The sequence below is a fragment of the Trachurus trachurus genome, assembly GCF_905171665.1.
Source record: "Trachurus trachurus genome assembly, chromosome: 4".
Lineage (NCBI taxonomy): Eukaryota > Metazoa > Chordata > Actinopteri > Carangiformes > Carangidae > Trachurus > Trachurus trachurus.
This window is the reverse complement of record NC_139898.1, coordinates 24,664,298-24,679,872: the sequence shown is the minus strand read 5'-3', so window position 1 is coordinate 24,679,872 and position 15,575 is coordinate 24,664,298. Positions and strand designations below refer to the sequence as shown.

The 15,575-nt window shown below is 43.0% G+C and overlaps 1 protein-coding gene across 1 annotated transcript in view; it reads right to left on the bottom strand.

The window, feature by feature from the left end:
* Positions 1-15,575, bottom strand: part of pde4ba (phosphodiesterase 4B, cAMP-specific a) — a gene marked incomplete at its 5' end in the record, with an annotated part of 155,590 nt that overhangs the window by 131,381 nt on the left and 8,634 nt on the right. Inside the window, one exon of the mRNA XM_083969605.1 lies at positions 8,639-8,877. Coding sequence (XP_083825731.1) covers positions 8,639-8,877 — 239 coding nt within the window. The remainder of the gene's footprint in view (positions 1-8,638; positions 8,878-15,575) is intronic.

The following is a 15,575-nucleotide window of genomic DNA, read 5'->3' as shown; positions in this document are numbered from 1 at the left end:
TTTTACCTCTGACACTGAACCAAAACTCTCCCAAAGCTGATGAAACTGTGGGGAACATGACGGTTCATTTGGAGGATTTAGCATAAAGCTGGGTTTTATTTGGCCATCCTTGTTCCACTGGCTGATCTGTATAATCATGCAAAATGATGTTCAGATATGAGATGCGTGTTGACTATTGGCGTTTAGTTGAAGTTGAGGGGCGCAGCATTTCCCACTGGTGTCGCAAAAAAGACAAAATGCACCTTGCAATGTCACTAAACAGCTCCACACAAGAGCATAAACAAGTCACACCTCCACTATTATCCCTTGTTTACTTCCACATATTTACTGACATAATCACTTGTTGTGAAATTACACAATTTTCCTGTTGACGTGAATCTACAACATAACGTACTTAATCTGCTGATATTCAGAGTGTTACAGCAATTAAGAAAGAAGGTTGATTACTTTTAATATGCAGCGTATGGCTGAAAGCCAAATAGCTGGAACTACACATGAACACAAACGTAATCTTGACGCACGATTCGTCTCCTTTAGTCTCCGTGCGTGCTAAAATGAAAAATGCTTGATCCAATTTCTGCTCACTGGCTCTGTGGATTACTCACACCCACACGAAAGCCGTCTGGAACACCAGCAGAGAGGGCAGCGCTCGACAACACGCCGCACAAAGAAAGTACACAGAGTGCAGACAAGCCATAATCTGACCAGTGTCGTCCTGACTCATGGGTGAAAAACACATCCAGATATGGTTTCAAATCACTTTTGGAGAGGCAGCCAAAATGGCAAATTTCATTCATAGTGGGGAAATTATATTATTATACATCACTGAGACTTCAAATGGATAAGTCTTCAATACGAGGACTCTGCAGAGACCTGTGCACATCCGTAGTGTTCTGCCAAGCAACTCTGAAATATCATGCAACAGTGACAATATTTTGCAAAGCAGCAGTTTCATAGGATTTAATTTCAAGACCTGCAAAGACATCATTTAGCTAATGTGTAGTCCCCTCGCTCCTCAATTATTACACCGGCTCTGGGTACGTTGGTTCGTTTGGGACAACTAGCAAATAAAAATAAATGAAGTGAGGCAAAAACGGTGGTTGGACTAAATTCAACCTAATGAGGTTTACTCTGATGTTGTGGCCAAACAGATGGGCTGCAGGAAATAGTATTGAAAAGTAAAGCTGATGCAATTAATGGATTTAATTGAATAGTCAACCATCACAAGATTAATCAAGCAACAATTATGACAACTGATCAATCATTTCAGTCTTCTAGTTTGATATCATTGTGAACTGAATATATGCAATTGATTCTTTTATCAAAATGTATTTAAATCAAGACAGCAATAGGGTTTTGCAGCCACAGGAAATAAAGTTGTATACAAAGACTGCTGGAGCATTGTTGTATTTCGAATAATGCACAAATCAAATTTGATCTCCAAGAGAGAACGATCACTTTATGACCAGAAGCATATACCCGTCCCATAAAGAAATAGAAACGGCGACATGATGCTTTCACTGGCACTCAGGAATCCAGAGGCCATCAGCCACCGTCGAGCTGCTGTGAAGTGTCGTAGCTTTGGCTGAGGGCGTCCTTATCTGCTGCCATTCAGCCACTAAAACACAATGGAAACTCCACAATCAAGAGCCATTGTAAGTTGCAACATTTCATCAAACGTATAAATGGATATTTCAACCATATACAGTCATTGTGAAAGTTTAAAGAGATTGGCAATGTGATGAAAATAGCAGGGTAGTGTGTTCAATTTAAATCTATCAAAAATCCGAATAAGCGATGTGATAAAGCACAAAGCATTTAACGACGTCTTCTAAGCTCCGCGAGTGTGTCACCTCCCTCATGTGTACGAACCATCTTTGTATTGATTGTGATGACCTCTCCTCACCTAATTACAACAGTCTGGATGAGGTGAACCTGAGATTCATCAGGTTGAAGTCTGATTGCTAGTGTCCTTGTACTCATCCACTGGCTTTCATGTTGCACGCACACACACACACACACGTACAGCACTTCCACTAGGTGCTGACTTTCGATCATTAACACTTTAAGAGTTTCCGTCTGCACAGGCTTTCCCTCGAGCTGCGACACAAGCGCGCCCACACGCAGATGCACGATTTTAACAATCAATCTGTGAGCGATTCTCAGCTCTGAAGCAATTGTGTACATCAGCAGGAAAAATAATTGAATCCCAAAATAACTTCTCGCTCCTTCCAACCATCAGTGGCAGAACTTAAATAAGTACAAGCAGAAAGACGGAGGGGTGGGGGGATCGGGAGGAGAGGTGGTGCTGATGACTTGTACTTAAACTGTTTCACGGACAAAAAACACAGCACATAAATACACAAGCACAGACACACACACACACACACACACAACTACCGACTTGAGGTTTCACCGGGGAAGAGAGTAATCAGACTGGAGGACCTTCAGGAAGGTTCTGCTGACCCCGATGTTCAGCAGCAGTGATGCCTGAAGGGGACATAACAGTCGTGTGATGGCTTTTAAAAGAGAGGAGAGGAGGGTAAGGGGGGGTTTGGGGCGGGGGGGCACGTGTCTGCCTCTAGCACCAGGATGACTGACGACTGACACACACCTCACCTGCTATAAAGTCTGCGGCTGCCTGAGGGACCTCTACGGCCACCAATAAACTCACTGTTAACAGAAAGAAATGGAAGTCATCATAAGATCGTATGAAGGAAAAAATGAAAGTGTAACATATGTGTTCATGTGGGGAAACACACGTCTTATTAAGGTCTTGAACCATCTGAAGACACCGGGACAGCATCTCTGCTCCTCGGCATAGACACCCCCCACCCCCCACCCCAAGTGTCTGCATCCCTCTGGAGAGATTTCTCTAAACACATATTCCCTCATTTGGTGTTTTGATGATGATGATGGTGAAGAGAGATGTCGAACACATCGGACACCGATTTTAAACTGAGCTGAGATCAGGTGAACACAAAGAGCCTCAGCTTATGATTGACATTGTTTTCTCCCTGTGTGAAAGCATCTGCATTAATGTTTCTCCACTTATCTATTCAGCCTTTCCCTTTGATCTGTCACCAGTCTGGGCTGTGAAAACGTGCAAAGTCCATCCAGTCATCCATTAACACACTGCCCTCTCCTGGTAGACAGAGAAGTTGCAATCTTCAAACTCTTCAATGTAAAATTCATTTTCTTTTGTTTTCTTTTTTTCAGTGTGCCAACTTATATAACTTTAATATTTCCGTAATTAAGTTCTTGAACTCAGCAATATTGACTAGAACTCCAGTAATTAATCAGCTTTTTAATCAGCGAGGATACTGGGCGACTAATTGCATTATAGTTGTTTTTCAAGCAACAATACCAAATGCTCTCTGGCTGCAGCTTCTCGAATGACGTCTGAAGTGAATTTTTACATATTGAAAGCTGAATCTTTTGGTTGCTAAATCAATGCATCACTTAGAGCAATGGAAAATTATAACATACTTTTTCTATTTTTCTGAACGTTATAGAGAGGATTTTAATTTTCTAACAAAAAAGGAAAAAATAACTATTTGTTCTCTTCATATTCAAGAGTTTTCAACATCTGTTATTTAAATAATCTAAGAAAGGAACAGATGTGGTTTCTTACTGAAGGTCACAACTAGAAACTACTGGAAACAGGCCAAGATCTGGTGAGCTCGAGCAAATCTGTCATACACCGTCTGTCAGACATATTGAAAATGTTAAATGCTCTCTGACATCCAGCAACACATTGGCCTACATCACCTACAATAATACCAGCAGTTACACAGGAAACAGACACACACATAAAATACATTAAGACACACATACACTAATGTGCAGCGCCAATCAGGGATGATTAGCCCCAGCAGTCTTTATCCATCTAACTGAAAGGAATGAAACACTTGGCAACTCCTATTAAAGTGTTCCTCAAAACACACACACACACACACACACACACACACACACACACACACACACACACACACACACACACACACACACACACTGCAGAAGAGGGCCAATCAGGACTGATTAGTGAGTGAAGTAAAAGCATATCTGAATTTGACACGACTGGCCAACTGGCTGCCCGCCAACAACTAGCCACTTGCTGTCTGTGTTTGTGTATGTGTTATCTGAAACTGCACATTGTACCTGTTGCTGTGTGTGTGTGCGTGTGTGTGTGAACATGTGCCCAGTGTATGTGTGAACGCACAACTGTGACTGGAGGCATGGTGCATAAATAATGAAACAAGGCAGTGTCATCCCCAAAAGGCTGAATGCAACACGACAGACCGGTCACTGATGCAGGGAGGTTTTCTAACCAGATCTCTCAGTGCTCAGTGTGACTGGAGAAACCCACGGCTGGCTTTTAACATCGCTGTGTCTCTAGTGATTAGCTGCACTTATAATGTACCTTTGAGTGCCCCAGGACTCATTTCAAAAGGTATGAAAATAAACAACATTATACACATTCTTCTGCATTTCACCTTGGCAAAAAAAAACATGTGTTTATATACAGACAGGAAATGCCAGAGGTCAAGATTGGGAAAAATAGAACAGATCTGTGATTTGCAAAAAGCAGATATCGCATCCTTGGATCGCCAATCATAGAGCCGGTGGCAATGCAAAACCTTGGCTTTGAACAATGTCAAGTCCAAGAAAATATACTATCCAAGCACAGCACCCTCGCACACTGTGCAATACAAGAACACACCCCACACTGAGCCCCATAACACCGAGAGACAGTTATGAGCAGAGGTGCACAAGTGTGTATATGTAGGCATATGACACATTCACTGGGCAGGGGGATTCACTGTACACCCACCACTAGGGATGGGCACTGAATCGGTACTTTTATTGCTACCGACTGAATTCCCACTGAAGTACCGAGTATTGATTCACGTTAAAGCAGAAGTAAGCGATCCGGTCGTTTTGGCTAACTTCTTGTCAGCCGATGGAGTTAGCAGTCCCCGCCCTCGTCCCTACGTCACCACATTCACGCGCGGCGCATCCCTTGGCTGCACACACAGAGAGGACCGCCCCTTTATGCCGTTCTCTCTCCTCATTGGATAAAGGTTGTAGGATACAAGGAAAGTTTTCACCTCGGCTTACAGCAGAGCAGAGTGACTGACAGACCCGTGTTTCAGACCAAACACTCTATAAAAGTGATTGCTGTCGGAAGATATAACTATTTAAGACTTATATTAACACAAACATTCCACTTTAAGTCAAAAAGTACCCTTTTTTCGGTACCAGAACACACCTTTGCGTCACGTGCGTCAGCGAGAGTGGAGAAGTGCCTGCTTAGTGCTGAAGCCTCACTATACGTGATGACTAGTGTTGGGCGATTTTGACATTCTCAGATCGTCCCAATCGCCCTCCCTGGAGATCGCCGATAGACCTATCTATCGCCGGGGTCCGGGGGGGGGGGGGGGGGGGGGGCGGCCGTTCCGTACGTGTTCGTTCGTTCGTTCGTTCGTTCGTTCGACGGGGGGGGGGGGCGAGCAGGCGGCGTATGAGTTTTGCTGTCATGCATGCTGTCATGCATGCGCGCTTCTCTCTCTCTCTCTCTCTCTCTCTCTCTCTCTCTCTCTCTCTCTCTCTCTCTCTCTCTCTCTCTCTCTCTCTCTCTCTCTCTCTCTCTCTCTCTCTCTCTCTCTCTCTCTCGCTAATAATGGAGAAAGAGCACTATGATCAATAAACGCAACGCTGCCGAAACCCGAAAAATCTATTCATGGCGGACGTAATTTATTTGTGGCATGTCAGTGAACACCTCGTCGGGCTGTGACATAAAGTAACAGGGCTGGCGTCGGCAGCGTCACAGCCACAACACCAGCTAAACGTGTTTCCTCAAATTTGAGGCGGAGTGGCCATCCTGTTTACCGCAGAGATTTTGTGTGCGGTCATATGACTACCTGGCTCCGTCTGATTGGACGTCGCCAGTGGCTGCATTTGATTGGTGAAACACTGTCATATGACAGAGTATCTGTTGGAAGCAGCGAGAGGAGCGGCTTCATTAAAACAAAACAAACAGATTGCGCATTGGATCAATAAAAAAAAGTAGCGAGTATGTGAGTGTGTAAAATCGTCAAGAAAACAAAACATCGCCGATCGTCCTTGCAATCGCCGATAGACGATTGGATCGCCAATCGGCACAACCCTAGTGATGACATCACTGAATGCCGCACTGCTCACATCGGGAGATACCTACTTTAATGTGCTCAAACCTGAGGAAAAAACTATTAACTCTTTCGCGACCACACTAATTCCTCAGCACATCCACTCAGGACCACATGTTTTTGGCTATTTGTTTACCTTTTATCTCACGTCGAACCGAACTCTGTACATCACCTAGAAACAAACGGTCTTCACTCGGTTGAAGAGTGACTTTACAACGTGCTCCACGAAAAAACGGCGAGTTTTTCCGCCGTTTTGTTCGTGAGTAAGAAGTAGAAGAAGAGAGCTGGGTTTCTCCTAAAACGGAGCTCCCGCTCTAGTTTCAGAGAAAAACGCACTTTTGTGTCAAGTGGCAATCTGCTCATTTTACCGCTACTCTGCAGTGTGGCATGTCTCCCAAATCATTTCTACGGCTAAATAAATATATTTGTAGGCATATCTAGGGGGTGTGGCAGCCTGGAGAGCAGCGGTGCAGCGGTGCGGGTCTCTGGCCGCAGCGCAGCAGCTCCGGGACACTGCTGTGTGACTGGCCGGCGATGAGTGCTCTGGGGCGGGGGCGGCCGGTCACAGCCCCCGCTGCAGAGCGCCCGCTCTGCTGCACAGCGCCGTGAAAACAGCCGTGATAACGGGCTTTCAGATCCGAGTCTCCAAACCAGAAACGTTTGTAACAGCACCGGTAAAAGTCGCCACATTTGTCGTCGGTCGCTTTTGTCAAAAGAGGGTTTGGAAAGTCGCCAGATTCAGCGAGAAAGTTGCAACACTGTAGCCGACAGCCGCACAGCGCTGCACGCTGTCCCCACAGCAGCATTCAAGGACAACGATTACTCAAATAAAACCAAGATCACACAATTTATAAAAAACATTATGTTTTGATTTTAGTTTAAAACAGTTTTACATATCAGAGGACTACCATATTCACACACAGGGTACTGTACCTCAGAGTGTCTATTATCGTAATCTGTAAAAAAACGGTTTTGACGAGTTTACTCGTCAATGGTCGTGAACGTTCGGCAGGCTGTGACGAGTTTACTCGTCAATGGTCGCAAAAGAGTTAAAGGCTGAGGAGTTGTGATGTTGTTGAGGAAAAAATAGGGGTGGGCGATACGGCGAGATTAGATCGTGAAGGATTAGAGCGTGTAGACGATCTGCCAAAGTGCAGAGATCGTAGGATCGTCTGGGGCTCATTCTATAAACTGCAGTTCTATGCTGCAAAGCGCAAACAAAGGACATTTGCAAAGTTTGCTAAAAGAGATAACAACAGTTACTTTAGTTTGTATCTTTATTTGACCCTTTTCAATCAGCTATTTAGTGTTTTGATACACTTAAAATCCTGTTAAAATGACTGTGTTGAATAAAACAAACAGTAATATCTTCATTGATATTACTTTCATGTTTATTGAAAGCTACCTTTTCTGTTGCAAGAGTCCACTTTATCAGAGTGTTGTTGTTTACCTTTTACTATGTTTACGTTGTTTGCACATGTTGGCAAAACTGCAACTATTTAGATTAAAATCTGTTCAGAAAGGTTCTTTGGCCTAAATTGTCTGTTTTTCTTTTTTTCGATTTAAGATCGTGATCAAATCGAAATGGTGACTTCATTTTTTAAAAATCGTGATATGATATTTTTGCCATATCGCCCACCCCTAGGAAAAAATATTCAAAATTCAAAAGTTTTGACTATTTTTTATAGACAAAATAACTTTAACTACCACACATACACAAAGAAAGTACAGAAAACAGGTACCGATGTATACCGGTACTGGCTCCCAGGAACCGAGTATCGGTACCGTATCGGTTCAAAGGTACCATCCCTACACACCACTACAGATCTACAGATACACATCATGTTACAGTCCTTTATGTAACATGATAAAGGACTGTGGCCATTTCTGTGAATGGGAAACTTTTGTTCCCTGACTCTAGTCTTGAGGGCAGTGCCTCTCCACGGGCAACAAACACGTAAGTACCCTGTTAAATCTGCAGGTGCTGCCTGAAGGACAAACAGATGACTGATTGCTCCACAGCAGTGAGCTGGAGCCCCCCAGTTTATAATCAGTTCCTGACCTCTCTGCAATGACAAAGAAATCATCATTCAACTCTAGCCTCATGCTTTACCTCTATGGAGCTTTCACATCTTTTGCAACTTCTAATACAAAGTCTTCAGACTTCGCCCTCTCCTTAAAGTCTCCCTCACCACCTGACTACATCCTCAGTCAAAGCCAGCAGTTCTCCGCCTCCCTGCTGAGAACAGCCTGGTCACGTCCTGCCATCTTTTTCCGAGATGTACAACTACGTGGTGCGTTTCCTCTCTGACTTCCTGACACAGACTCCTGATTCAAGGTGCCAGCGAAGTCTCTCAGACCTCCTTCCTGAGCCGTGTCTGCTTTAAGATTTTCAAACACTGTACATAAACAGTTTGTTCTCTTCCAACTTCTTTACAGTCTCTACTCACCAATCGGGTTCAACCGGTGTGATGTCTATCCTGGGAGGGGCTCCGAACGGCAGAGATGTTGGTCGGGCCATGATCTCCTCGTCCGGCGTCCGCGACCGTTCTCCCTGACGCCATGACAACGGGGGGAGCTGCAGGTTGCCCGAGAAACGGCGACGGCCCCGGCGCAGGTCGACCCCCAGTGTGCAGGACGGAGAAGTGAAAGACTCGCTGAGGCAGCAATCTGGAGGCTCTTTGCTGTCCTGAGAAAAGAAAGTGAGGGATAAATAAGTGCATGAGCTGAAATCATGAAGTTCAAATAGAGGAACAGTAAAACACAACGGGATAAAACTCAGTTCAACTTCATCAAACACTGTTTCCCTTCATTTCAAAATAAAAGCTTGTTGAATTAAAAGAGCCACAACCCCACTCCTTGTTCAGCTGTTTGCCCACTAGGGGGCGCCACAAGCTCGTTCCTGGATAAAACTGTTGTCAGATACTGTCGACCACAAACCCCTCCTTTTCCACTACATATCAGTATTCAAACTGTTCATTCACATTCATACAACATTCATACAGCGCTTCCTTTCCCCATCCTTAGCCTTTTACCTCCGTGAACTCACACTGGGGTTTGAAAAAATACCACAAAGTGGAATTAGTTAAGACAATGTTCAGAAAATGACCAGAAACCATCCATTAAGGTAAAAAAAAATGTTTTAACATTATCATGATTTCAATAAAATGAGTTGTTTATGGTATAACAACATGAATCCTACATCATTCAAAGACTTTTCATTTTTCATCAAGTCACCCCCTCCTGTGATGCCTCCACTCTTTCCTTCAGCTTCATTTACCGGCTTGATTTGTCTGAATACGAGTTAACATGTGCCGTCTATAGCGAGCTGATTGCTTGGTATAAACACCCATGTTTACACCTCAGCTGCAGTCCAATTTATATGCAAGACTGAAGAGCATGATAGACCTTGACAAGTGCAAATAAGCAAGACACACAGCGAGAAAGGGAACATGTGTTTGCATGTGGACATGAACATAAAAACAAGGCACGTCTGCATTAAAAGACAAGACACAGCACTGATGGTGTACTGTCACTGTGTGACCTTCTGTACATCTCTGTCAGTCTCTCTGGCTCTGATGTCCTCATCACTTTGTGTTTACAGTTCTACCTCCTTTACTCACTTGAAGGAGTCAGTCCATCAAGGCAATTTCCCTTTTTGGGTGAACCTCATCTTGCTCATATCCTTCCCATCAAACACAATATTGGTTTATAATTTATTTCAGGATGTTTAAAATAGACACATGTTAATGTGTTATTCATAAAAACACATGGCAGTACCTCATCGTGTGCTCAGCAACAGAGACATGCAGGGAATTAACATGCTGAATGTAAATGTAGAAGATTTCAAACTATTGTCATGGAAACACCCAATTTTTCCACACCATGGATATAAGATGAAACATCGTTGGGAATCATGATCAAGTCAACTTGACAAGTGTGGGAACTCCCAGGTCAGCTCAGCTGTAGGGCAACTATACGAGTACTGAACTACAATCACTCACTCAGTCATTTAGACATTGGTGACCTTACGGTTTGTCCTGCTGTTTGCCATCCAGATGAAAACTGATGAGCATAATTGCTGATTTAATCTCTATGGTTGTAGAAAAGCGTAGAGTAGTAGTAGTAGAGCGTATGAAGAGTTAAAATGCTAACTTAATCAATTGATCGGCCATCCATCCATCCATTCATCCATCTCCCACTTAACCGAGGTGATGTTGGCAGCAGCTTAAGCAGGAAGTTCCAGACGTCTCCCTGGCAACACTTCCCAGCTCCTCCAGGCCATAAGAGCTATATAATCCCTCCTGGGTCTGGGTCTGGACCCAAAGGCAGATGCCCAGGAGGGATCCTTATCAGAAGTCCAAAACCACCTCAGCTGGCTCCGTTCGACATGAAGGAGCAGCGGCTCGACTCCAAGCTCCTTTCCAGACGTCTGAGTCAGTTCCCATTTTGCAGTGATTGTTGTTCCAAAGGAGGAAACGCTTCACCTTGCTGATGCTACGTGCAGAAAGCACTGCATACTAAAAAACTAGCATGTCTCTTGCAGAGAGAATAGTTGTTTTTACTTCTAGTCCTGTGCTGTTATTTTAAAAGTCTGGTTAGAGTCAGCAGTAGTGCCACGTAAATGAGCGATCAAATTGTTTGTATTGAATCTTTTTTTGGGTTCGATACCTACTGGGTCTCCTGTAGTAAGCAGTCCTTCCACTAAATATAGCCTCCCACTGAGTCCCACAGCTCCTCTTGGCTTGTTGCCTTTACCCACCCACTTGAAGCTTCTGTGCGACTACACACTGCCAGTGATCGTGATGGAAGCATTACAACCTCATTTCATTGTAACTTTATACACGATGAGTTATTGTGACAGAGAAGACGCTTAGATTAAGTTGTGTGGTTGGAGACTTGTTTCTCCATCGGGGCTTCCTGGGGCCCAACAAATTCAGACTGTTCTATCAGCTCTAATGGTTAATACATATGCTGATGGACTGGACTCTACTTGGACACTGAAAACACCAGATAGCAGACTCAAGGTCACCACACTTAATGGTCCCCTCCAGCCATACTCATTGTAGCTTACAATTTAGACTTGCAGATTTTTTTTCCACTGCATTTAATAAATGTAGAAATGAAATGACTGTTATTTACAGTCATTTGCTTTGGCTTACTTTTTGGTTATTACTCCTCACACAGAAAACTGGAGCTTCGTTCACTGTGGCGGTGCTTAATACTAGAGAGAGCACCACAATCCAGCGTTTCAGTCAGGAACCATTACACTGACAGGCTTATTATTGCAGAAAGCCAATTTTTGTACTTGTGTAAGAACGGTACATTCGTGTTTTGTAAGCCTGTGTACTGGACTGTTTTTCTTTTGCCTTTGTGGTGCAGACAATGATATTTGGTGTCTGCCATATGCTGACTATTGCGAATGACGTTGTTCCAAATGTTTTAGTCTGTGTCCAAGAGCTGTGCCGACACTGAAAATGGATTTTCCACTGGGATAATAGAGTTAATCAATCTGTCACTGTAGCCTGCAGGTACTGCAGCTTTTTGTGTCTTGGCTGTACAGTACATTAGGTTGCTTCATGCTTGTTGTCTTTACTGATGTAAATAATCCTGAAAAGGTTTAAATTGTGTTTTCCTTTTGCGCAACTTCACATTCTAATAAGTTTAGCAAGTATGCATATGGGCAAAAACTTAAAACTAAGGGACAATTGTGTTGTATGCATTCACCGACATTAATAACTTTATCAACTATTACCGTGTGCTGCCCTCTAGTGATCATAACTTGCAAAGCAATTAGTGACAAGACAAAAAAACCTCACACAATGACTTGATGCACACTGCATGCAGATTAGCATTGATTTTAATTTCCCCAGCACCAGCTGGCAGTTAAACTTTTACTTTTATTTTCTAGTCAAACTTTAAGTGTAATTTCTAGGGAATGATTCCAACAGGCTTGATGAATAATAGCACTATGAATTCAGTGTCAGTAATAGATCAAATAATTCATTACTCTGACTTATTTCTTGTCTTGGAAGTGAGAAGGACCGTATTCTGAGGAAAACAGCTGAGCGACGAATCAGCTTAGCAACTGCTGTTTAGAAATAAGCACATGGCAACAATCAAAACACAGAAGCATTATGTAATGAAAGACAACGCAGTAAATTGCAATAGTGGATTGAAAAAAAAAACATCAAGTAAAGTATTGCTCTCCAATGGTGTTCAGAGATATTTGCCTTGAGAGCTGGAGAGTCATGAGTGAGAAGGAAGAGACAACAATACTTTTTCTATGACAGCTCAGAGGGGAGATGGTGTGGTGGAGAGGCAAGGACAAAGTGAGGTATGAGAGTGATAAGAACTGCACTGCAGAGAAGAGGATAAAGAATGGAGGGAAGGAGGCTGGTGATATTAGATAAGAGGAGGCTAACAGAGAGAGAAAGATCACATAAAACACAGAAGAAATAGTGTGAAGGATGCATGATGTATAAAACACATGCAGAGCACAACACCAAGGTGATCATATCACATCAGATCAGACGATGCTCTCAACAGTGACACCAAACAGAAAAAACACCGACTGCACCTGGCAGCCTGTCAATGGACGAGCGCCTGCAACTCTTACAATGACCCTGATATGACAGCAGCTTCCATATGTTCAAGGATAGTGTCATGGATTCATTTGAATCTTAATCAACTGCATGATACCAAAGCATATTTAACTGCCCTTAAAAGAGACCACACTTCACACAGCTCCAGAAAACATGATTTATAGTCTGTTACAGGAAGGTAATTTTCCTCTCAAGGACACCATGTTGCAACAGGAAAGTTAAACAAGTGCAACCTTTTATGTGAATGTCAGTCACTTTTATTTTCCTTTAAATAAAACAGTTATTTTTCTTCAATTTCTTTCATAAAAACATTAGGTGGCATAACATTTCATCGACCAGTAGGGGAGGAAAAAAAGAGACATAGCTGTGATTCAATAGAAACTTCTAAACAATTGAACTGGTCTGAGTCAGACACAAAGCCATGACTAGGTTTTTAACCACCTTCTATTTTCACAGACAGGAAAGGTCCAGAAAGTCATGGATACAGTTAGTGAATGAAGAAGAGTGATTGCAATTTAATCCTTTTGCATATTTAACTACTTATTTATTCAAGTAATTATATAAGATAGTTTTAAACTGGTGTCGTGACTGTGGACATGAAGCCGCAGTCTCTGGTGTAACAGTCTTGTTATTTTGTACGGCTGCCATTTACCCCCCAGTGAGGTTGTTGCCATTAATAAAATGTTGCACTTGCACTGCTCATTCATTAAAATTCTGCAGAAATCAAGCCAGCGATTATGCTGCCACCATAACTGAGGAAATGGTTCAGAAGTGTAATTTCTAAGAGACGGGGTGCGTGCGTGTGTGTGTGTGTGTGTGTGTGCGTGTGTGCGTGCGTGTGCATGTGTGAGTGGCAGCTTCTGACTGAACTCAGAGCTTAGTTGTAATATTTTCCATCCACAAGCAGCCATCTCCACATCAACTCCAGCCACAGAACTGCATCCAATTGCATGTTTGACTTTGTATGAAAATCCATCACATTTAAAATTTGCCTTACACTATGTCTGAACATAAGCTTTAGTAAAAGTACTAAACCAGAATTTTATCCAAGAATTTGTAGTCTTCATGCAACTTCGGGGCAGAAGGAAATATAAATTATGCAACTTTCTGTCTTCCTGTATCTCCACTGGTATGACATATTGTAACGCTGTGTTATATTTTTGTGAATGTACTGTAATTTCAAATCTTTCCACTTTTCATCATTATAAAACCAGATTTCTACTGTAGCAGGGTTAGCTGTGGTCACTTTCAAAGCTCAGCTCTGTGATAGTTTGTAATCATCAAACTGGAAGGTGTTTCTAATATTTTGTTCAACAGCAGGTGAAAACTTCAGGCTAGTCTTCTACCCACTCTTCCTTAAATGACACACGGGTGAGAGAGGAACCTAAAATCAATTTCCACAGTAAAATATGGAATAATACTAAGTCTTCTCAGTCATCCCACATATACTCTACCTGCTATCCTTACATGACCTTCAATGTGTGTTTGTGTGTATGTGGGGTGTGTATCTGTGGGGCAGGAGTCAGGTGCAGAAGTCCATTAGCCCATTTGCAGCACTATCACATGCCCTCTCTGTCTTCCTGGGACTGCTAAGTAGTGATATTGTGGCATACTCATTAGTCTCAAACACACACGCACATACTGTACACATCATACAAATGAGAGCAATGCCTGTTCATCTGTTTATGCACTTTATTCACACACACACACACACACACCAAAACACACAGTCCCAGTAGCCAGGTCACAGGGCCCAGGCTGCTGGATGAGATTAATAGAGGGATGATAATGTACCTGTGCTGCTGTGTCAAATCTAAATTTATACCAGATCATACTGCACACATCAGTCACAGCCTTTTGAGACCGTCCTCGGCAGAGAAAAGTCAACACTGGTCATTTGTTCAAACGGTAACCTTCAGCAACCTTTTGCCATTGTGTGATTTATGACTGTGCAGTATGGAAAAGCAAACAATACAGGTTAATATCTGTGTTAACAAGAATAAACAAAGCAAGAAGGAGCCTTTATATCCACGTTCAGTCAAGGGGCATTGAGTTGCCCTTTGAGTCTTTTGTTTACGGCGAGCTTACAACAAAGACTCTCAAGGAGAAGTGGTGAAAAGTGCAGCCAATTGAAAAAATATGTGGTCTGCAACTTTAAAACACACAGTTTATATACATTTTCTAAAACCAGATACCTTCCACCTGACAAGCGCAGCCACAGCAGAGCCATCAGCCGGCTTGATTCCAGTTTACACCACTGAAACTTTTCTCTTGTTAGTGTCCAATGTCATTCAAAAGATCTGCTAAAAAAGTTAAATGTTGCATAACATGAGGCACAGACAAGTGTGTGCATGTATTGCACTATGCATTACAAATAGTGTAGGTGTTATGTGGCTCTTTCCTGTAAGCACCTCCGGATTTACATCAACTCCCTAAGGATGGATAAGAAGCAAATCCAGATCCACTTCAGGGACCTCCTGGGCCTCAATGTCCCCTCCAGCCCCTTCTTGATGAAATCCATCCCAGCAACAACAAACCCCATGCAGGCCACTTTCCTCACCTCCGGCTGGAACAGCATGTGGTTCACATTTGGACCAGCCAGGGAGAAGACCAGGCTTACTGCTGCTGCTGCCTTTTTCCAATAACATGGCTTACAAGGGATTGAGCCAGGTCCTCCACATGCAGTCCAATCACTTAGACTTGATGACCGCAGGTGCACTACGGCTGAAACAAACCCCTCTGAGCACAGGGCTCACATTTTAAGTTAATTTCACTTATTTCC